The sequence below is a fragment of the Bos indicus genome, chromosome 16 (assembly GCF_029378745.1).
Source record: "Bos indicus isolate NIAB-ARS_2022 breed Sahiwal x Tharparkar chromosome 16, NIAB-ARS_B.indTharparkar_mat_pri_1.0, whole genome shotgun sequence".
Taxonomy (NCBI): Eukaryota; Metazoa; Chordata; class Mammalia; order Artiodactyla; family Bovidae; genus Bos; species Bos indicus.
Window position 1 is genome coordinate 6,618,648 of NC_091775.1, and position 23,884 is coordinate 6,642,531.

General features: G+C 38.3%; 1 protein-coding gene across 8 annotated transcripts in view; it reads left to right on the forward strand.

Moving 5' to 3' along the window:
* KCNT2 (potassium sodium-activated channel subfamily T member 2) overlaps window positions 1-23,884 on the forward strand; it is a 436,001-nt gene that overhangs the window by 145,025 nt on the left and 267,092 nt on the right. For all 8 annotated transcript variants that reach the window (XM_070767900.1, XM_070767905.1, XM_070767902.1 and 5 more), the window contains exons 4-5: window positions 15,168-15,216; window positions 18,108-18,167. In XM_070767900.1, the coding sequence (XP_070624001.1) occupies window positions 15,168-15,216; window positions 18,108-18,167 (109 nt within the window). The remainder of the gene's footprint in view (window positions 1-15,167; window positions 15,217-18,107; window positions 18,168-23,884) is intronic.

Here is a 23,884-nt window from a genome sequence, read left to right on the forward strand (position 1 = left end):
TTCTGGAATTTTTTTTTTCAAATACTTGTGATCCATGGTTGATTGAATCTGCAGATGTAGACCCCAGGGATAAGGAGGGCTAAATGTATGTTGATTTCCTATCCTACAACTTTGCTGAATTTATCTATTGGTTCTAACAGTTTTTTGGTGAAGTTCTTAGGGTTTTCTATAGGCAGTCTCATGTAATCTACAAATAATTTCAGTTATACTTTTTTTTTTTTCCAATTTGGATGACTATTTCTTTGTCTTGCTTAATTGCTGTGGTGAGAACTTACAGTACTCTGTTGATAAAAGTGACAAGAGTGGGCATCTTGTCTTGTTCCTGATCTCAGAGGGAAAGCTTTTAACTTTTCATTGAGTATGATGTTAGCTGTGGGTTTGTCATATATATGACCTTTATTATGTTGAGGTCCATTCCCTCTATACCTGTTTTGATAAGAGTTTAGAAATTGTTATAAAACCAAAACATAACACATACATGTTTGTGGCACTACACAGTATTTAGAAAGTCCTGTTCTTCCCCACCTACCTCCTCCCTAATCACACCTCTAAAGGACAAGAAGTTGCTGACCAGATTGAAGTGAGCCCAAGATACTCATTGGGCTGTATTTTCATAAATGAACAGGGTTGCTATATTAACGGGCTTCCCAAGTGGCACTAGTGGTAAAGAACCTACCTGCCAGTGCTGGAGATGTGAGAGACCTGGGTTCAATCCCTGGGTCTGGAAGATGCCCTGGAAAAGGGCATGGTGACTCACTCCAGTATTCTTGCCTGGAGAATTCCATGGACAGAGGAGCGTGGCGGACTTTAGTCCACAGAGTCTCAAAGTGTTGGACATGACTGAAGTATGGATGTTGAATCAAAATTCGACAATGTCTTTTCTGTATCTGTTGAGTTCATTATATAATTTTTTACTGGTTAAAGTGGTTAGTATTAATGAGATGTTGAACCATCTCTGCATAGATAAATCCCAGGAATAAAGCCCATTTGATCATGATGTATGTGTACTAAGTTGCTTCAGTGGTGTCCGACTTTATACAACTCTAACGACTGTAGCTGGCCAGCTCCTCTGTCCATGGGATTCTCCAGGCAAAAATACTAGAGTGAGTTACTATGCCCTCCTCTAGGGATCTTCCTGACCCAGGGATCAAATCCATGTCTCTTACATCTCCTGCGTTGATGCAGGGGCTCCTTTACCACTAATGCTACCTGGGAAGCCTGTATATCTCATAAATAATTATTATAGTTAGTTTGACTACTTTTTTCTTTTAGCCTTAGTAATAGTTTAATAAATCGTCAGTCCACTAGTTTTATTGCTATTTACCTTTACCTTTGAGATTTTTTTTACCATCTTATGTTTTCTTGTTACTGGATAGTGCCTTTTCAGCTTAAAGAAGTCCATTTAGCATTTCTTTAAACAGGGGTTTAGAGGTGATAAAATCCTTTGGCTTTTGCTTGTCTGGAAATTTCTTTATCTCCCTTCAATTTTAAGTGATAACTTTGCCAAGTAGTGTTCTTGGTTGTAAGATTTTTCTTTTCAGCAATTTGAATCTGTCATGCCTCTCTCTCTCGGCCTGCAAATTTTCTTCTTGAAAATCAGCTGATAGACGTATGGAAGTTCCCTTGTATGTAAAAAGGTTGTTTTTTTTTTTTTTTTTTTTCTCTCTTGCTTTTAATATTCTCTTTAACTTCCTACATTTTTATTACAATGTGTCTCTCTCTGTGTTTGTCTCATTTGTAACTCTCTTGTCTTTCTGGACCCAGATGTCTGTTTTCTTCTGTAGGTTAGGAATATTTTCAGTCATTATTGCTTTGTATAGACTTTCTGTCCCTTTTCTCTCTCTCTGCCTTTTTTGTCATCCCTATCGTGTGTATATTGGTCTTTTGGATAGTGGCCCATAAATCCCTTAAGCTATCTTCACTCTGTCTTTTTTTTTTTTTGCTCCTCTTACTGAAAGAATTCTGCTATCTTGTCTTTAAGTTTCCTTTTTTTCTTCTTCTTCTTCTGCTTGATCTAGTCTTCAGCTGAAGCCCTTTGTTACATTTTCCAGTTCAGTTATTGAATTCTTTAGCCCTGTGACTTTCATTTTGGTGCTTTCTGACATTTTCCATCTCCTTTTTGAACTTCTCACTGTATTCATGTTTTCTCTCAAGTTTGGTGAGCATTTTTATGAGCATTATTTTGAACTCTTTATCAGGTAAATTAATTATCCCCATTTCTTTAAAGATTTTTAAAAATTCAATCTTGTTCTTTCTTTTGAAAACTATTCCTCAGATTCCTCATTTTGCTTTTCTCTCTGTGTTTCTTTATATTAGACAAAACGGGGAACTTCTCCCAGGCTTAAAGGAGTGTCCTTGTGTAAGCCGTGAACCTTATTGTTCGGCCCTGACCTAGCTTTTGATTATCTCTCAAATCTTTATGATTGTTTAAACACTCTGATTTATTCTTAATAACTTCCAGATTTTGAGGTTGTACTAAGCCCTGTTGTGTTCAAAGGTAGAGGTTTCAATCAGCCCCTAGTTTTGGCTAAGTGGAAGCCAGACCCTCGGGGAGCAGCCTTAAAGTCCTGTGGGGCCACTGTCTTTGCTGGCCTCCAGACAGGTGATTTGGATGTGACAGTTCCACAAGTCAGGGCTCCAGATGAGTGTGTATTCTCCTCTCTGTGAGATCCTGGTGAGCTGTAGCAAGGCCTGAGAGAGTACAAAGATAACATTCACTCCCCTGGCCTTCACTCCCTAGAACTCCTCTGTAACCTCACGATATGTGGAAGGCCTGAAGCTTCCCTCACACTGAGACTCCAGCACAAGAATATAAGCCTTTTTTAGTGGCAAACTGGAGATGTGTTTCAGTCTGCTGTGTCATGTTGTGGGGGTGGTAGCCTGCCAAAACTCACTCCTGATTGTTTCAGTCTCCTGGGTGCAGAAGTGCAGGCCACCAGAGCCAGGTACCCAAGGGGCATCTGCTGTTTGAACTGCCTGCACCTGCAGGCTTCAGTGGGGCCCCAGGATGGGGGGAAGTGGTACTAGCAAGGAGGAGCACAGAGAAGGCACCAGCCAGTGCCTACGCTTCCTAATAATGTCCAGAAAGACCCCTGTGCCCTTGGCAGTTGCTTTAAGATTGGCTAATGCATCAGTCCTGGGTGTTCATTGGTAGGTTTGATGTTGAAGCCGAAACTCCAGTACTTTGGCCACCTGATGCAAAGAGCTGACTCATTTGCAAAGACTTTGATGCTGGGAAAGATTGAGGGCAGGAGGAGAAGGGGACAACAGAGGATTAGATGGTTGGATGGCATCACTGACTCAATGGACATGGGTTTGGGTGGACTCCGGGAGTTGATGATGGACAGGGAGGCCTGGCGTGCTGTGGTTCATGGGGTCGCAAAGAGTCAGACAGGACTGAGCGACTGAACTGAACTGAATGCATCTCCTGCCGATGTGGTCTAGGTGGTTTTCAGACTGCTGGCTTTTCTCTGGATCTTAGGCTTTCCAGGTATGGTGCTAGTGGTAAAGAACCTGCCTGCCAATGCAAGAGACAAAAATGATGTTGGTTCAATCCCTGAATTGGGAAGATCCCCTGGAGAAGGGCATGACAACTCCTGGGTATTCTTGCCTGGAGAATCCCATGGACAGAGGAGCCTGGTTGGCTACAGTCCATAGGGTCACAAAGAGGTGGACACCACTGAAGTGATTGAGTATGAGTAGGGTGACTTAGTCTGCATAAAGTGAAAGTTGCTCGGTTGTGTCCGACTCTTTGTGACCCCATGGACTATATATATAGTCCCTGGAATTCTCCAAGCCAGAATACTGGAGCAGTTAGCCTTTTCCTTCTCCAGGGGATCTTCCCAACCCAGGGATCCAACCCTGCATTGCAGGCAGATTCTCTACCAGCTGAATCACGAGGGAAGCCCATTTCTTCTAGCACTTGGTTCCATTATTCTAAATAATAAGTGTACACTGCTCTTCCTTGGTTTGCCAACTTTGGATAGTAACTAGGAACTTCCTACTTTGGTAGATCAAACTTTGTCTGCATATGAGCCCCTTAAGAGCAGGCTTCCTGTACCCTATGCCTTTTGGGTCTCCTGAACCTAAATCCTACTGATTTACAAAGCTGCTGTTTCTCTAGGCTCATTTCTTCAGGTCCCAAGAGCGTCTGTGTGGAGCACAGATTCCGTACTCTGCACAGAGAAGGCCTGTGTGGTGAGATCCCTCCTGCACCTGGGTCACTGTCAGAGGCAAGGTTTTTTGATAATACTGCATCTCTGCTTCTCCTTGCTGTGTTGTTGTTTAGCCGCTCAGTCGTGTCTGACTCTTTGAAACCCCATGGACTGTAGGCCACCAGGCTCCTCTCTCCATGGGATTCTCCAGGCAAGAATACTTGAGTGGGTTGCCATTTCCTCCTCCAGGGAATCTTCCTGATATAGGGATTGAATCCATGTTTCCTGCATGGGCAGGTGGATTATTTACCACTGAATCCCCTGGGAAGCCACCTCCCTCTCCTATTGGTCTCATTATGGCCCTTATATTTCTTGTTGTGGAGAAGCTGTTCTGCTAGTTTTCAGGTCTTTTTCAGAGGAAATTGATCCATACATGGCTATAGATTTTGTGTGTCTATGGAGGAGGTGTGTTCAGGATCTTCCTACACTGCCATCTTGAATTACCTCCTGAATGTAGTATAAGTTTAAAGAATGCTATATGGAATTTATTTATTCAATAAGTGTTTGTCACAAATAAATCGATCTGGTTTTCAGTTAATACATGAATGTAATCTTTGTAGGTTCTTTTAATATATCTCTCTTTTTTTTGTTTATCTAATTGTCTTATGCTAATACTTGTCATCTACCCACACAATTTTTATTGCTAGTCTAAATACTGTAAGTAATGCTTTGAAATGGATCAGTCTCTTAAAAAAACCCAATACTTTTCTGTTCTTGATTCACATATACTCCAGAAAGGTTTACTGTTTTGTATTCCAGCTTTGTACATATTTTCAGTTATAGTTTAGAGGCCACTTTGAAAAAAAAGTTTCTTGAGGACAAAATTCTAAGTGAATTAAGTCAGACAAAAAAATAAATATTGTGTGATCTCACTTATATGGGGGAAATTTTAATACAAAACAAAGCAACAACAAAGCTAGTTATTTACTCTTGAATAGAAACAGCATTTATTGGGATGCTTAATTCAAGTTTCAGATTTAGCTTGTGTAGTTCTTTATCTAATTTGAGTTAAATGACATTGATTTATTTTAACTTACTTTTCCATTCATTATTGCTTTTATTAAATTGCATATCTATTCCTTTAAAGGTTCTCCTTTTAATTTCTATCCTTGCTAGAAGCAGTAGGAAAGGGGACTGGGTGTGTGATGGCCTGAATAATTATTATCTCATCACACACCTTGAGTTTTTGTCCAGCCTACTAAATTGAAAATAATTTTCAAAGCTGAAAACAAATTTGATGGCTAACTTCTGTACAATTATTTTTTCATGTAGAGGTTTGCCCTAAGAAAATTTAAGAAAAATTAAAAGATCAAAGTAAAATGGAAAATGAAGGCATAATATACATTTAAATGAATTGGTTACTCTTTGGCTTATTTAAACAGTGAAATGATTTCTTATGTGTTAAAGGGTTTGGAGATAAGCTAAAGATAGTGAAATTTCATCATGTAATAATTTATGTGATAATTCTTTATGAAATAATTTATTTAACGAATGTAATATGGTTATTTTACTACCTCTTTATTGAATACTTAGCATGTATTCATAGTGCTGAAATTAAAGACATAGCCATGAAAAGTAAAATTCATTACCCTCTGGAAATTTTCAACCCTTTTAAAGGTTTTATATTTCAGAGATCTTGTATTTTCTGTCATTGAGATGGTTGTTTTATTAATGTTATTTCCTTCAGTACACACTTAATCTTATTATTCCCACCTTCATGTAAAGAAGCATGTGTTTTCTTCTCTTTGTCCACTTTGAGAACCTCAGCACTAATCGTTTTAACCTTGTTTAACTTACTGGCGTCAGGAAGCCAGCACCTTTCCTGCCTCCCACCCCCACATTCTAACTACATGTTCATCTTCTCTACTTGGAGATTTGATAGTCATAGCAAAGTTGTCATGTTCCAATTGGCTTCTGTGATTTTCTGCGTCTCAGTGAATGACAACCCCATCCTTCCCCAAACCCTGCTCCACCCACAGCCTCCCACATTTTGGCTGATAGCAACTCCATCTGAACAGTTGCTGAGGCCAAATGTTTTGGAGTCAGTCATTCTTCATTTCTCTTTTTTTCTCTCACGTTCTCCAGCATGTGCAAAACCAGCAGAAAATTCCATCATGTCTACCTTCAAGATGGATCCAGCATTCAGTTCCTTTCCCGTGCTACCATTCTGGCCAAGCCGTCTTCCCTTTACCTGGATTACTGTACCCTTCCTCACTAGTCCTGCTAATTCTGCCTTTCCCACTCTTCGGTTTATTCTTAATGAAGCAGCCAGTATTCCATTAAAGTCAGATTCTTGCACAACTGTGATCTGAGTATTGAAGTACCTACGAAGGATGTAAGAACCCCATTTTCCTCCTGTTACTCACCACCTCTCCCCCCGCACCCATTTTCCTCTGCCACTCTGGCGTCTTCTCTGTTCCTGGGTCACGTTAGCCACTCTGCTGGCTCAGGGCCTTCATACCTGCTCTTCCCTCTGTCTAGAATTCCCTACAATCAGGTCACTCTGGCACGCTTCCTCAGATCTTTACTCAAAATCAGATTTGTAGTGACGGCTTAGCTGAACATCCTGTTTAAATCTGTGTTCTCCTCACAAGACTCCTTGGGATTACTTTTTTCCATTTCTTTTTCCATTTCTCTCCATGGCCTCTAACTCCTTCAATGGTGTACGTGTGTTACCTGTTTATGTTGTTTCCTCTGCATTCCACATGGATTTCAGTGGATATTCCACGAGGGCACAGGTTGTTTGTTGTCTGAATCCTCAGAACCTGGCACCAGTGTGGCACTGAGTAATTATTTATTACATGAGTGAGTCGAGGAGGGAATGAAGGTCCTTTTTGGTCTGACCTTTGCCTCCTTCACCTCAACAGCTTCACGCTCCAGCCCTGCTGACCTACTTGAAGCTGCTTATACATACTCTGCTCTCCATTGTCTCAGAACCTTAAACATTTGCTCCCAGTTCTCAGACCTCTGTCTTCCACTCCTATCCCTCCACATCCATTGTTTCTCACCTTACCTCAGGACCCCTGGACCTTCCAGATAACAATTTGTTGGATAAAACTTGATCTGACACTCTTCCTTGATATCATGCCCTATAACCTGGTGCCACTGTTCTCGGAGGGATAGTAGTCTTGGAGCAAGAGTTTATCTCCCTGTCCCGGGATTGAACCTAGACACCATTCCACCAGGGACTAGAGACTGGAAGCAGCATTCTCTGATTCTTACCCAGTTTGGAAGCAAAAATGTCACAAGGAGGCAAAAACTGCAAAACAGGTACAAAGTTTACCATTAGAGATGCACAGCACAATGGGAGAACACAGAGAGACAGCTTGTTTTATTTAAGTCAGAAGCAAGACAGAAACACAAACCCAGAGAGGAAGGGTATGAGCATCCGCTCTAATGAGGAAAGCACAGTAAGTCAGAACCTGGACTGAGATCCACACTCAGAGAGAAGTGCAGGAGTCCTGAACGAGGAACACAGTTAAGAGGTGACTTAAATCACTTACACAAGACAGTCCTTGTGGGTCTTGGTTTACTTTTGGCCAGTTATCTTGTTTCTTTCTTCATTCCCTGGTCCTAAGACCCTCCCCAATGTGCATGTGCATCTTTTCGATAAAATGGACCCCATCTCACCTGTGGGTGCGTGTCCACACTTATTATGGACACCCTCCCTTTTTGACCCTCAAGGAGCCTTCCTGCGCATGTGCAGAAGTGAAGTCTTCCTTGAACTCAGGAGTGGGCACCTTATCTCTTTACTTCAGCAGAGGTCAGCTTCAGCCACTAGCTTTGTCCCCAGAGTGTCTGGGTGAGAACAAAGCTTCAATCTTATACCACTAAACAAACACCAGCTGTCCATTTTAGGAGTCCGTCTGTCTCCTATATCACCACTCTGGGTTAGGAGTAGTTTCTGTGGATTCTCCAAGTGTCCCCCATGTATTTCTGTCACTGATACACCAGCATTGTTTTTAAAACTTGGTGATTTATAAAAGAAATGTACTTTAGAGATACCTGAGAATCATAAAATGAGGCACGACAGGATCCTTTTTATAATGAAAGAGCATTGGCAAGTAATAGAAGAGTGAAATAATATTATTTGAAAACAGTGAGCAGTTTCCAATAATTAACTTCTCTGTCATATTAGTAAGAATGTTCAACTGTAATTACAGAGGGTATACATTTGAAAAATCAGATTACTGCAATTAAAAAAGCATAACAAAATAACTCATGGCTCCATTTTGAATACATTGTTCTGTTTAGTTCCCGTCAGGGTAGTATTGGTTAATGAAAAACAGCAGTGACCTTTACAGACACAGACTCTATTTTAAAATAATCAGGCTAATTTGGCAAAGAGATTAATTGAATTAGAAATTCTGACATAACAAAGATGCAGATATTTTGTGCCACTTTGCTTCATTTTTAAGTCCCAGGAGTCGAAACTGATGTGAAAATTTGGGTGTGGACAAACAGAAGGATATGAAAAGAATTTTACTGTTAATGTATGAAATTGTGCAAATGGCAAGCTCTCATGGAGGCACAGTTCGTAATAAATGATTTCAAGGTATTAGCAAAGGAAACACATCTATCATGTAGTTTATGGATTTCATTGAGAACTGAGCCATCAGCATTGTCTTTATTGCCTGCTGGCGCTTACAGTTCTTCACTAGGTCAAAACTTATGCATCCTTTCCCACTTTAAAAATTGTTGAAGTGATTATCAATCTTCAATATCAAATGACAAAGACAAAGTAAGAATCATGTAAATGTGCTCATATTTTATGGTAATGGGATTTACATTTAGAATAAGTGCCTAATGGAGCCACAAGTGTGTTGACATGATGTTCTAATTTTAAAGACCCTTTCTTCTTTAGGGTAATAACTATTAAAATAAGAAATTTAATTTTTGCAGTATGTTTAAATATCTGGTGACCAGTGAGATTGAATATAATATTGACCTTTTCTTCTCTCGTATGCATTGATTATATAGTATAGATAAAGCATCCCCAAGTGTTCCAACAGGCAATCTGAACAATTCAAAAGGATTTCTTTACCAGATTCCGGTGCTGGTGTTCCTAGTCAGGGTTCATCTTCTCCATATGGTGATGGTCTCACACACACACACACACACACACACACAGACGTACCCTATAGCATGGTAAGTTCAGTGTCCTACATGGAACCACTTTCACTCAGTGGCTATGTGCTGTCCTAAGACCCTACACCACTTTGTAGTCAGCTTTCAGAAAGATGAAGAGAACATGGGAAAAGATACAGTTGTTAAAGTTATTGGCCGACGAAGGAGTATCACTTTTACTTGTGTTTCATACCTAGATCTCACTGGGGAATCAGTGACACAGTCATACCATGACACAGAGGCTGAGAAAGTCACCTTTGGCCAAAGAGTAGCTTTTTACACCCAACTCTGTACCATGGAAGGGGAAAAAAAAATAACATTGATAGGAAGCCACTTCTACGTCAGCCCATGAGTGTCTGATGGAAAGATTCTTAAGAGTCTATTATTTCAAAGACTCAGCGTTTAGTTCTCTCTGCCGCATCTCCAACAGTGGTGTGAAGTATTGTTGTTATTTTAGTCGCTAAGAAGTGTCCAACTCTTTTATGACCCCATAGATTGTAGCTCCCCAGGCTCCTCTGTCCATGGGGTTTCCCAGTCAAGAATGCCATTTCCTTCTTCAAGGGATCTTCCTAACCTAGGGATCAAACCTGCATCTCCTCCATTGGCAGGCAGATGTTTTACCACTGAGTCACCTGGGAAACCCAGTAGGAAGTATACCCATTTTGAAAGGATTCAGTTATTGGAAAATCTTTGTAATATATTGTCAAGACTCTACTATGCTTCAGTATCCTGGTCAAATGATAAATTTATGTTAAATTTTGTCCGTCCTTAAAATGTGGCCATTTTAAGGAATCCTCATTTCTTAGGATTTGTTATGATTAAGAGAGTGTCATAATTTTCCTCTTTGATTTATTGGTCTTAAACTTTTGTTAATACAATACAAGCTTGCCTACTGAGTTTGGAGCTTTGTCAACCCAAGTTCCTCTTGAGCTGTGACCCACAAGTCTTTCATATGAATTCTGCCCCAGGCAATGACCCTATAACTTTTCTGTGTTTACCAGATGCTTGATTCTTCCAGTTAACATTTTTACCCCTGACCTCTACCTCTGCTGCCAAAGCAGTTCTGACATTTTCAGCAGCTATTTCCTTTCCTTTAGGAGAGGTATTTATTCACCATAAATAAGTGAGCTGTCAAGAGTGGCTGGGGTTGCATGTCATTAACTTTTCATATCTAACTACTATTATTTCCATTGTTTGATATAGTTCTTCCAGTTTTCATAATCATTCTTCAATGTGATTTTTATCTATAGGCCTAGTTAAGCCATATAAATAATAAATGTTATATTTTTATTATTTTTATTTATATATTATGTGGTGATGGTAGTTTAGTTACTAAGTCATGTTTGACTCTTTGCAACCTGCTGTAACCCACCAGGCTCTTCCGTGTATGGGATTTCCCAGGCAAGAATACTGGAGTGGGTTGCCATTTCCTTCTCCAGGCGATCTTCCTGAGCAAGAGATCGAACCCACGTTTTCTACATTGGCAGGTGGATACTTTACCACTGAGTCACCTGGGAAGCCCATAATGTATTACACATAAATAATATTATTTATATAATAATAAATTAACAAATTAAACTAGCTAAATAATATAAATTTTATTTTTATTTACTTTTAAAAATATGTATTTGTTTATTTGGCTGCACTGGGTCTTAACTGTGGCATGTGTGGAACTAGCTCCCCAACCAAGGATTGAACCCCAGCTCCCCTGCATTGGGAGCACAGAGTCTTAGCAACTGGACTACCAGGGAAGTCCCAAAGGTTGTTTTTATGTTCATTCTTGTTGTTCTGTTCTTATAGTTTAAAAAATGAAATCTGTTTTATTCTTACGATTGTACAAATGGTTCATGATTATTGCAATAGAAATACTTAGGGTGAGGGAAAGGAAGTAAACATTACCTAAAATCTCAATACCTACAAAAAAGTATTTTTAGTATTTTGACTGCCAATCTTCTGTAAATTGCATCGATACACACATACAGGTACCACAGTCATATTGATACAAAATATACATCATGTTTACCAATGACTTTTTGTTTTTCTTGTTGATGGCCTTTTTGCTGTTGTTGATGATGAGCAAGTTAATTTAAATCTCTTGTTGGTTAGGTAGATTCCAGTTACTATTCTGCCATATGTAACACTGCAATCGATATTTCTGTGCAAGTCTATCCTCTGAGCACATTTTTATCAATGGGATTGAAGCTCATTTGGAATTAGAGGCTAGCTGCTAGTTTCAGTTTCACCTCTCATTCATTTTGGTAGTTTTCAAGGAACATGGAGATCAGATCCCACATTCTTTTTTCATGATAAATGTATTTTATGAAGAGAGTTTGGGCGCTACCTTTTTGCTAGAATGTGTACATTTTCCTCCTGTGTATTTAATTTAATTTAATGCCTGGTAAGGGGATGTAAAAGACAACTTTCCAATGGCGATGTCACTTCACATTGAAATTTACATATTTGAGTTTTGTAGAAATGTTTTTTTAAGGACTATGAAACTTATTCCACATGACACAGTCTTGTACTTAAAATTTTTTCTTCACAGGCTTATTTAAATTTAAGTACTCTGATATTTCAAGACCTATTAAAACAACATGTCAGATCAAAGAAAATGTCATTAATTAGATAATTAGCTTTTAGTAAATCTGTATTCACTACCAATTTCCTTTTGAAAATGCTCTCAAACTTATGATTAGCAATTTATTTTATGATTTTATAATTTATTTTTTGCTTTTGAATTTATTTTATGAGTTTTCTATCTCCTTATTTTGTATTTTATAACATATCATTTCTATGTATGAAAAAACCAACCTATATATTATACGTTCCTCTTTGTTCCTGCATACTTTGTTTTGACTTCATTTTTCAAGTGTTACTGAGAACATAATAAGGTGTGTTCTGGAAAGGAGAGTGGTGCTGAGTTCATCATCCACATTTTGCCTTTCCTGGCTCCATCCATTTGTCTGTATTGAATGCCTAGACTACTGTACTTGGGAAGACATTAGTACCATAATGGTGAGTAAAAGAGATATACTCCATCGTACCGAACTTGCAGTTCAGTGAAGATACAAGTATTAAAGAGGTACATTAACAAACAAATTTAAGGTTACTCCTGAGATGAGTGGAGGCAGAGGTATAGTGAGTGACATGGCCTAAGAGATTCCTTGGCTGCATTGATCAAGGGGAAGTTTCCAGAAAGATTTCCCTGAGAGAAAGTTGAGCTGAGAGATCTCTGATGAGGGAAGAACATGTTAAAAGGGCTGCAATAGGAAGCAGTGTGTCACTGCTTAGACTTAGTTGACTAAGTCTAAGAGTGCCAGGGTCCAAGTTTTGGTCTTTATCTTAACACAAGTAAAGTGTCAGGGTTCAGTGGGGTGATGTGACATGACATGCATTAGAAGGAATCTGTGTAGTTGAAATTTGGAGAAAAAATATAGAAAACAAAAGGAAGTGTAGGGTCCAGGTTTTGGCTTTTACAAGAGCACAATTGTAAGAAAATGATCATTTATAGTAAGGTGGTTCTGGCCATAGATATGAAGAGAAGTAGATACATTTTACAGATATTTGGTGGAAAGAATTGGAAGGGTTTGGTGACTCATGTATTCAGTATTTATAGATAGATGGCAGGAAAGCACCTAAGATGATGCCCAAGTCTTTGGCTAACCAAACACAATGAAATTTGGTGCCACTTACTGAGATGTGAAAGGCCGAGAAGACCTATTTTGCTGGGAAATGGTGCAGGTTTGGTTTGGAGCAAAAGAAGTCAGTAATCCAGATAATGTTATATTCTAGAATCACAAAGAATAATATACCAGATTGTTGTTATAATTCAGTTGCTAAGCCATGTCTGACTCTTTGCAACCCTGTGGACTACAGCATACCAGGCTTTCCTATGCTTAATTTTCTTCCAGAGTTTGCTCAAATTCATGTCCATTGAGTCAATGATGCCATCCAATCATCTCATCCTCTGTCGTCCCTTTCTCCTCCTGCCCTCAGTCTCTTCCAGCATCAGGGTCTTTTCCAATGAGTCAGCTCTTTTTATCAGGTGGACAAAGTATTGAAGCTTCAGTATCAGTCCTTCCAATGAATATTGAGGGTTGATTTCCTTTAGGATTGACTGGTTTGATCTTGCAGTCCAAGGGACTCTCAAGAGTCTTCTCCAGCACCACAGTTTGAAAGCATCAATTCTTCAGCACTTTAGCCTTTTTTATGGTCTAACTTTCACGTCCATACATGACTACTGGAAAAACCATAGGTTTGTCTATATGAACCTTTGTCCGAAAAGTGATGTCTCTGCTTTTTAATTCGCTATTTAGGTTTCATAGCTTTACTTCCAAGGAGCAAGTGAATATACTAGGTATTTTCTTTGAATAGTCTTCTAAATTTTACAGTTCTTTTTTAAACAAGGAATTTTAAAGAGTTTATTGCTCTTTGTGTTTGTTTAACATATTACCCAAAATAAAATGATTCAAAGATTTAAAAATACACACTCTCTTTTGGGATTCCTCGAATACTTTATCACTGTAGTGAGTGGGCTTAGTTCTGTTTGTAGTTTTTTTGTTTGCATTTTTTGGGCAATGTAATATAGCTATTTTCATCTTTTCCTGAGTAGAGTATGTTGCTGGGAATGACTAGTATTTGAATCAGCTGTGCACCAAATGATGTAGATAGGGATGAAGTATAAACAGTGAAAAATTGTAACTAGTCGTACATTAGAATATATGATGTTCTTTGCAGACTATAAATGATTTTTAGCATCAAAGATAATAGCACTTTTAAGACACATTTAAAGATAATTACTCCTTATTCTGCATAATGTTTTATGCTAACCTCAGTCACAGTTTTTTTGGGGGGTGGTATATTAAATATTTTATTAAATATTAATACGAATCTAAATATTAATGTGCTTTACAATCTGAAAGTGTTAGTATTAGTTAGACTGAGTGAAGTCGCTCAGTCATGTCCAACTCTTCGCGAATCTATGAACTGCAGCCTACTAGGGTCCTTTGTCCATGGGATTTTCCAGGCAAGAATACTGGAGTGGGTTGCCATTTGCTTCTCCAGGGTATCTTCCCAACCCAGGGATCAAACTCTGGTTCTCCCGCATCGTGGGCAGACGCTTTACCATCTGAGCCACCAGGAAAGCCCAAATATTAATGTGCTTTACAATCTGAAAGTGTTAGTCGCTCCAGTCATGTCCAACTCTTTGTGACCCATGGGCTGCAGCCCCCCAGTCTACTCTGTCCCTGGGATTTCCCAAACATAAATACTGGAGTGGGCTGCCATTCCCTTCTCCAGGGATCTTCCTGATCCAGGGATCAAACCTGGGTCTCCTGCTTGGCAAGTGAATTCTTTACTGTCTGAGCCACCCCTTCAACCTGAGTTACTGACTTTATTCTGATTATTTCTACTGTTGAATTTGTACTGACAAAATGCTGTTTAAAAATAATAAAATGCTAGAGTTTATTGAAGGTGTTTAAGTGACTTTTCACTGGAGTATTGATTAGCAAATGGTTTGGAGTTTTTCTCCCCTGGCATTTTCATTCTTTAAATAAGAGTCCATGGTCTTTTCTTTTGATTAGTATGAGACCGAAAACAAAATAAAGAAGAGTTTTTTCCCTGAAATAGAAATGAATATTACCAAAAAGAAAATTAAACCAGTATAAAGGTTTTTTCCCTAATTTTAATTTTGATGTTAATATATTGTCTCTATTTTATTGTCTCTTTATGTTAACAACATTTAAATATTTTCAACTTTTATCAAAATTTGAAAATGAATGTTTTTTTCACTTGGAAAAATCTAATGTCTTATCATTCTTTTTATAGGTCTCATATCTTTTGGGTGAACAGAAGTCTACCTTTATGGGGCTTACAGGTTATGTACAATTTTGTTTTATTCCTATATGTCTAGATGTACTCATATTTTACAGGCAGTACTATTGGGGAGAAAATTATTGATATTAAAAATAAACAATTAAAATTGCTTATTGTTTAATTAACCTTAATGCACATCTTGAAGTTTTTATTTCTTTATGTTAACCTGAGCCTTGCATTCTACCTGTTGAGAATTTCCTCATGGTCAGGATTAGACTTCAGAAAGCTTGAGTAAAACAATGTTTGAAATCACAACAAGTTCTCCAAACTAATTTATGTGTTCCTAAATTCTTAGGTTACATCCATGTTTGAAAAATTAGTCAAAAGTCCTTAACCACGTTTGCCTTTTTACCTTATGTTCTCAATATCAGGGGCATGGCAGAATCTTGATGAATAATTGTTAAATGAATAAACAAATGAACCAATAGCTCTTATTACCAATGGGAAGAGCTTGGTCCCTTAGTAGATAATTTTGCAAATAAACAAAAAGTATGCTCTGGCATTAAAAGGGTCCTGAAGAAGGAGTAAGGAAATGTGAAGGGAACAGTGCTTCTGAATTACATATTTGGTGTGTTTCCTGGAGTCTTGTGTGTTGTTCTTTGTTCTTTTTTCTGTTGATTTTCATGCCTAGCAAACTTTTTACAACTTCACATTTCCTCTACTCCTGTCTCTTTCCTTCAGATGCTTTTTAGTTTTGTTAATTTTCAAAAGCAAAAATTATTCAAAGAGTAGAGTCTCTAAGATTAAAAGCATTAGAGATTGGAAGATAGTTGAATCTGGAAGGAATGGAAAGATTCTAAGACTCATTGTTTATAAGCAAACATTAAAATACTTTAAAATAAAATATTTGGTTTGTCATTTAACATCAGGGTGATTCTGAGATCTGTACATTTTATATGCAACTATGAATTATTTTGATTATGTATGCATTGTGTTTATTACTATGAAATCAAGTTTTTACTGTGTTTGCATATTTCCTATTTTATAAGTTGTGTTTTATGTTTTTTTTTTTAGTGAATCTTATAGCAGTGTCATTAACTTACAAATAACTCTTTTCAAATATTTTAGTTTCAGTAAAAATGCAGTTTTTAATTTCTGAGTTAGATTCCTATATTATCCATCAGTGAGGTGCATACATATAAAGTAAGTTAGTATTTTTCTGAATAATTATATATGGCCTTGAAATATATTTTGATCATTCAAATTGTTTCTTACTTAAGAGTGATATCTTTAAATATGAACGCTCATTTTTCAATAGGATTTTGAGTAATTCATCCTGAAAATGGTTTCAAGGTCACCTAACAATGTGTACCTTTAGAATGGCACACATGAGTTAGAAAATTTGTGGGGAAACTCTAAAAAGTTCAACTTTTCTATTTTAATAATGTCTGGCTACTGTATGCACTTCCGGACTTATTTTACTTATATTGTCATGCATTCATATGTTTTTAAATTATCCTTATGTTTTAATATGCACCTATATCAAAATTTTCATTAAAACAGGAGTCAGAATCTAAAACTCTAGGGCATCTGCTTTTCTGACAGGTTGACTTAACCCTCACAAATCTATGAACAAATATATTTGTTACCTTAAATACTTCATGTTGATACTTGCTTAGTATTCCTCTCTCCCAAAGTGCTTAGAGTCTTTAACACAAGACAATTTGGATGTCCTTTCTGTTGGAGCCACTGTTCTTTGGGAGTTGAGCTGAGGAAATTGTATGCGGAGTAGAGATGAGAGAGAAAGGCGGGGACTTGTCTAGGGCAGTGCAGGATGCCCATGTCCACTGCAGAACAGGGATTGGTTATGAAGTCTGTTCAGACGGAATCTGAAAGTATCTTGGACCATTTGCTTTAATGTTCAAGGATGTTACTGTTTACCTTTGTTTGAGGTGGATGATAGGATGCAAATACCCTCCAACTCCAAGCTTGTATTCTTTGATTTTTCTGTAGGGAACTGCCATTTTTGGCAGGTGAACTGAGAGGGAGGCTGTGTGGCTGGTTTTATGGTGGAGCAGTCATGTGATTGTGTGTATCAAGGATACATATCATTCAAATTCCAGTCATCTGACTATTCTAGTCCCACACTTAACATTTGTGGTAATAAATTTTAAAAGACTTACTGAGGAGTATTAGACATTATAAAAACTAAACTGCAGTGCCCAGGACAGCCTGCTCCCTACCACTTGTATATAGAAGTTAAGAGTGTCAAACAGCACCTCTGTTGCTGAAACTCGGTCTCTGTTCACCAGAGTCAAATAGAAACACGGAGACAGAATTTTGGGTGAAGTAGAAAAGAGTAGCTTTAATTGCTTTGCCAGGCAAAGGGGGCCACAGTGGGCTAATGCCTTGAAGACTGTGTGACCCCTCTTGGAGGGGATATGAGGAGTTTTATAGTGTTCAAAAAGCAGGGTGTAATCAGCTCATGGACATTTCTTGGATTGGTTGGCATCAAGGTGAAGTTTTGAGCATGATCAACCTTCTGCTTTCAACTAGTCTAGGGTGTATGTTCTTATGGTCAGCAGTTTTCATCTGGACAGGGAGTCTGCTTCCTGTAAAAACAGGCTTTTATCTGTATCTTTCTGTGGGATTTCAGTGATACTGTTATGTACCAGAATTATAGTCTAAATTGTTATCAGTTCTTTAGCCCAACAGATTTTCCTTGTTTCTGTATCTTCATATTTCCCAATCATTAACTCTTGAGTCACCATTTTACTCCAAAAGACAAGGACACGAGGCCTTGTATATGGTTTCAATCCCTATATCATATATGATATATATACATACTCATATGTGCACACACATACATAGGCATATATTTATAAATTGATAGTATATTCAGAATATATATCTTTTTTGCATCTTCTCATTAAGGCATAATTTATATTTTAGGTTTTAGTGGCACTGATAAGTCTCTTTGAAACAATACTGCTTGGTTATCTCAGTTATAAGGTAAGTTGTTTTAATTAGAAATTTTCTGCCAGTGGAACACACTACTAGCATTTACCTAGTATTCGTCTATTTATAATTCACACTCCAGGGCTAAAGCAAGATCTTCTTAAACCCCTTTAATTATTTTGGGCCTCTCCAGTATGTAATAAAAAGCTGTGGTAATATAGTAATGTTTTCCTTGGTGGCTTAAACACACTTCACTAATTCCTCTGGTCTAATTTACCCAGTGTATGCATGCTTATATAAGGCAAGTGAATGAAATTGTTTGGCTTTTTATTGTTCTCAACCTCTTCTCCTGATCTGTACAGAAAACACTAAGGGAGAAAAGTGTGTCTGTTAGGAATTATTAAAATGAATTCCCTTAATTTTTGGCAAAACTTTGCTTGGCTAACCCAATTTAACAAATGTTTATTGAGCTCTTGTTTAATGAAGAGCACCACAATGTGCATTGTTTTTTGTTTGTTTTTTTCTTTTTTTCTCAATGAGTTTACAATCCAGAAATGAGGGTAGGCAGGAGAAGATTATACAGGCAATAATAATACAAGGTGGAATAATAAGTACATCACATGAGATGCAAATAAATCTCAGTGGGGGTTCATCAGTTCAGTTCAGTCACTCAGTCATGTCTGACTCTTTATGAACACATGGATTGCAGCAAACCAGGCTTTCCTGTCCATCACGAGCTCCCAGAGGTTACTCAAACTCATGTCCATTGAGTCAGCGATGAAAACCAGCCATCTCATCCTTTGTCATCCCCTTCTTGTCCTGCCTTCAATCTTTCTCAGCATCAGGGTCTTTTCAAATGAGTTAGCTCTTTGCATCAGATGGCCAAAGTATTGGAGTTTCAGCTTCACCATCAGTCCTTCCAGTGAATATTCAGGACTGATTTCCTTTAGGATGGACTGGTTTTATCTCCTTGCAGTCCAAGAGAGTCTCAAGAGTCTTCTCTAACACCACAGTTCCAAAGCATCCATTCTTCGGCACTCAGCTTTCTTTATAGTCCAACTCTCACATCCATACATAACTACTGGACAGATTATAGCTTTGACTAGATGGACTTTTGTTGGCAAAGTGATGTCTCTGATTTTGAATATGCTGTCTAGGTTGGCCATAGCTTTTCTTTCAAGGAGCAAACGTCTTTTAATTTCATGGCTGCAGTCACCATCTGCAATGATTTTTCTGTCCAAGAAAATAAAGTCACTGTTTTCATTGTTTCCCCATCTATTTGCCATGAAGTGATGGGACCAGATGCCATGATCTTTGTTTTCTGAATGTTGAGTTTTAAGCCAATTTTTTCACTCTCCTCTTTAACTTTCATCAAGAGGCTTTTTAGTTCCTCTTCAGTTCGGTTCAGTTCAGTCACTTAGTTGTGTCCGACTCTTTGCGACCCCATGAACTGCAACAAGCCAGGCCTCCCTGTCCATCACCAACTCCTGGAGTTCGCTCAAACTCACGTCCATCGAGTCCGTGATGCCATCCAGCCATCTCATCCTCTGTCATCTCCTTTTCCTCCTGCCCTCAATCCCTCCCAGTATCAGAGTCTTTTCCAGTGAGTCAGCTTTTTGCATGACGTGGCCAAAGTACTGGAGTTTCAGCTTTAGCATCATTCCTTCCAAAGAAATCCCAGGGCTGATCTCCTTTAGAATGGACTGGTTGGATCTCCTTGCAGTCCATGGACTCTCAAGAGTCATCTCCAACACCACAGTTCAAAAGCATCAATTCTTCGGTGCTAAGCTTTCTTCACAGTCCAACTCTCACATCCATACATGACCACTCGTAAAACCATAACCTTGACTAGACGGACCTTTGTTGGCAAAGTAATGTCTCTGCTTTTCAATATGCTATCTAGGTTGGCCATAATCTACCTTCCAAGGAGTAAGCGTCTTTAATTTCATGGCTGCAGTCACCATCTGCAGTGATTTTGGAGCCCCCCAAAAATAAAGTCTGACACTGTTTCCACTGTTTCCCCGTCTATTTCCCATGAAGTGATGGGACCAGATGCCATGATCTTAATTTTCTGAATGTTGAGCTTTAAGCCAACTTTTTCACTCTCCTCTTGCACTTTCATCAAGAGGCTTTTTAGTTCCTCCTCACTTTCTGCCATAAGGGTGGTGTCATCTGCATATCTGAGGTTATTCTGCCATAAAGGTGGTGTCATCTGCATATCTAAGGTTATTGATATTTCTCCCAGCAATCTTGATTCCAGCTTATGCTTCATCCAGCCTGGCATTTTGCATGATGTACACTGCATATAAATTAAATAAGCAGAGTGGAAATATACAGCCTTGATGTACTCCTTTCCTGATTTGGAACCAGTCTGTTGTTCATGTCCAGTTCTAAGTGTTTCTTCCTGACCTGCATACAGATTTCTCAGGAGACAGGTCAGGTAGTCTGGGATTCCCATCTCTTTAAGGATTTTTCACAGCTTCTTGTGATCCACACAGTCAAAGGCTTTGGCGTCAGTAAAGCAGAAGAGGATGTTTTTCTGGAACTCTCTTGCTTTTTCGATGATATAATGGATGTTGGCAATTTGATCTCTGGCTCCTCTGCCTTTGATCAATGCAAAGAAATAGATGAAAATATTAGAATGGGAAAGACTAGAGATCTCTTCAAGAAAGTTGGAGATACCAAGGGAATGTTCATGCAAAAATGGGCTCATATAAAGGACAGAAATGGTATGGACATAACAGAAGCAGAAAACATTAAGAAGAAGTGGCAAGAATACACAGAAGAATTGAACAAAAAAGATCTTCACGACCTAGATAATCACGATGGTGTGATCACTTACCTAGAGCCAGACATATTGGAATGTGAAGTCAACTGGGCCTTAGAAAGCATCATTATGGACAAACCTAGTGGAGGTGATGGAATTCCAGTTGAGCTGTTTCAAATCCTAAAAGATGATGCTGTGAAAGTGCTGTTCTCAATATGCCAGCAAATTTGGAAAACAGTAGTAGCAACAGGACTGGAAAAGGTCAGTTTTCATTCCAATTTCAAAGAAAGGCAATGCCAAAAAATGTTCAAACTACTGCAGAATTGCACTCATCTGGTACACTAGCAAAGTAATGCTCAAAATTCTCCAAGCCATGCTTCAACAGTACATGAACCATGAACTTCCATATATTAAGGCTAGATTTAGAAAAGGCAGAGGAACCAGAGAGAGAGGTTATATCATGGGATGAAAAGACCTATTAAGCAGAGTTCTTGAACCAGTGATTTCACTAAAGTAAGATCATAATTTCACTTAAAAAAAAAAAAGGCAGAACAACAGGGATTTGTAGAATTAGCAAAGGAATAAAATAAGAAATGTGCATATAAAATTGGAAGAATGAATAAATATTTAGGTTTGGGCAGCATATGGTGTGTTTGGGAAAATGTTGGGATAAGTTTGCTACAGTATTGTGAGGGCCCTGTAGAGAAACCTAGAATGGGAAGTTGGTGCAGGATGTTGAACATGAGAGTTCTGTAATTGTAACTAAGTTTTAGGAGTATTAGTTTGGAACATCTGCGCAAGCAGAAGTCAAAGAGACATTCCACTGAAGTCCATATGCTCTGCTAAGACACAATTGAAGTAGAAAAGGAAAAGCGGGAGTGAGGTTTTGGCCAGGTGAGAGGAATAAATTACTTCAATGCAGGAAAAGTCATGAAAGTAGAAAGTGAAGACATCATCAACAGATTGGTTGAGATAGAAGAAGAGAACAAAATGTGAAATATCATTTTAAGATTTCCTAAATCCAAATGACAATACAAGGCAGTAAAACCAAGAAAAATTACATCGAGGAAAAAAATCAGATTGGGGTCAAGATAGATGGAATAATGGAAATTGTTTTGGGAATGATGAATTTGAGGTATTTTTGGACAAATAGGTGTAATATGCAGAGAACTGAAAAGGAAGATCTGGGACTTGCAGAAGAGATTTATTAAGCTTTGGCAGTCATTTCCAGTGAAATGTTGAAGAAAGCATGCAAGTCCATTAAGGATGGGATAGTAACCAATGGAGAAGAGATGACCCATGTTAATGGAAATGCTTATGTTGTGGGTCTTGAAAGAATAGAGCAATGAGGGCAGACAGAGGAATAAGTGAGAAGGGTGGAAAGTCTTCAGAATGGTTGTCATAATTATTGCTGATTTCCAGTTCACAGTTATTGCATGTACCATATAAACAAGCACACTCAAGTTTCTGTTTTGAGGGGATTCTTATCTAGCATATAAATTTCTTTCTCATTTCACAACATAAAGTCTTAAAGGTAACATTCTGTTGACTACTTTTTAATCTTTAATTTGGAGCAAGAAATCTTTTCAAACTCACCTTTTTCCCCTGGCTTCCTTTATAAAATTCTTATATGTGCCACCTAAAGAACATAATACCAGTGTCTAATCAGGTAAAATGGATGAATTAGAAAATGTAGAAAGAAAAGGGTGCATGGTTTCCAAATAAACACAGATGGATTTATTTACTGATTATGAAGAAAATAAAATATTAAGAATGACTAAGAGAAAATATTAGATGAAAGATATGAATGATGGCAGGTTTAGTAAGAAGCTTGAGAAAAGCAATTGGGTTTACAGTTTAGGAGATCATTTGTTATTCACCCTTAAGAGACCAGTTTCAAAGGAGTACAACTGAGAGTAAAATTTTCAGATGAAGATTGTTGATTGATCAGTATAGAAGCTCACTAAAAGTAGTAGAATGAGGTGGAAGATTTCCTTGTGATGGTAAAAATCTGCATGATTTAAAATGAGCTGGTAGAAGGTACAGGAAAAATGATGGATAAAGCAAGATTTATAAAAAGTAAGAATAAGCTAGATTAGGAAGTTGAGGATTACTAGTTTGCTTTGGATACATTCTGTTCTTTTCTGAGAACACTGAAGATGGAAAATGGTGCCTGAAAGAATATTTTGAAGTTGGAGGAGATAAGCTGGAAAATTTTGCATATATGTAGCCACTCAACCCTAACTTACCTAGAAAGTACTAGCTTAGTGACAGACAGTTTAGAAGGAGATGTTGAGGAGGGCTCTTTAAATGATTTATTAGTGAATCTCCTCATCAACGGAGAAGGCAATGGCAACCCACTCCAGCACTCTTGCCTGAAAAATCCATGGACGGAGGAGCCTGGTAGGCTGAAGTCCATGGGGTCACTAAGAGTCGGACATGACTGAGCAACTTCACTTTCACTTTTCACTTTCATGCATTGGAGAAGGCAATGGCAACCCATTCCAGTATTCTTGCCTGGAGAATCCCAGGGACAGGGGAGCCTGGTGGGCTACCGTATATGGGGTCGCACAGAGTCGGAAATGACTGAAGTGACTTAGCAGCAGCAGCAGCAGCAGCTCCTCGTCAAAATAGCTACTTCATAAATATGTTGTTAAGTTGCTAAGTTGTGTCAGACTCTTTTGCAATCCCATGGACTGTATCCATTAGGCTCCTCTGTCTATGGGATTTCCCCGGGAGAAATACTGGAGTGAGTTGCCATTTCCTTCTCTAGGGGATCTTCCTGATCCAGGAATCAAACCGACTTCTCCTACATTGGCAGGCAGATTTTTTACTGCTGAATCACCAGGGAAGCCCATAAATATGTAGTGATCGACAAATTTGGATTTTGGAAACTTAGGAGAAAGAAAACAATCGAGTAAATTAATATCCAAGGTGTTATCTTCTAAGGTCCTTTGTATGCATGTGATAAATGTTGAATGTAATATACAGAAAGTGATGTACT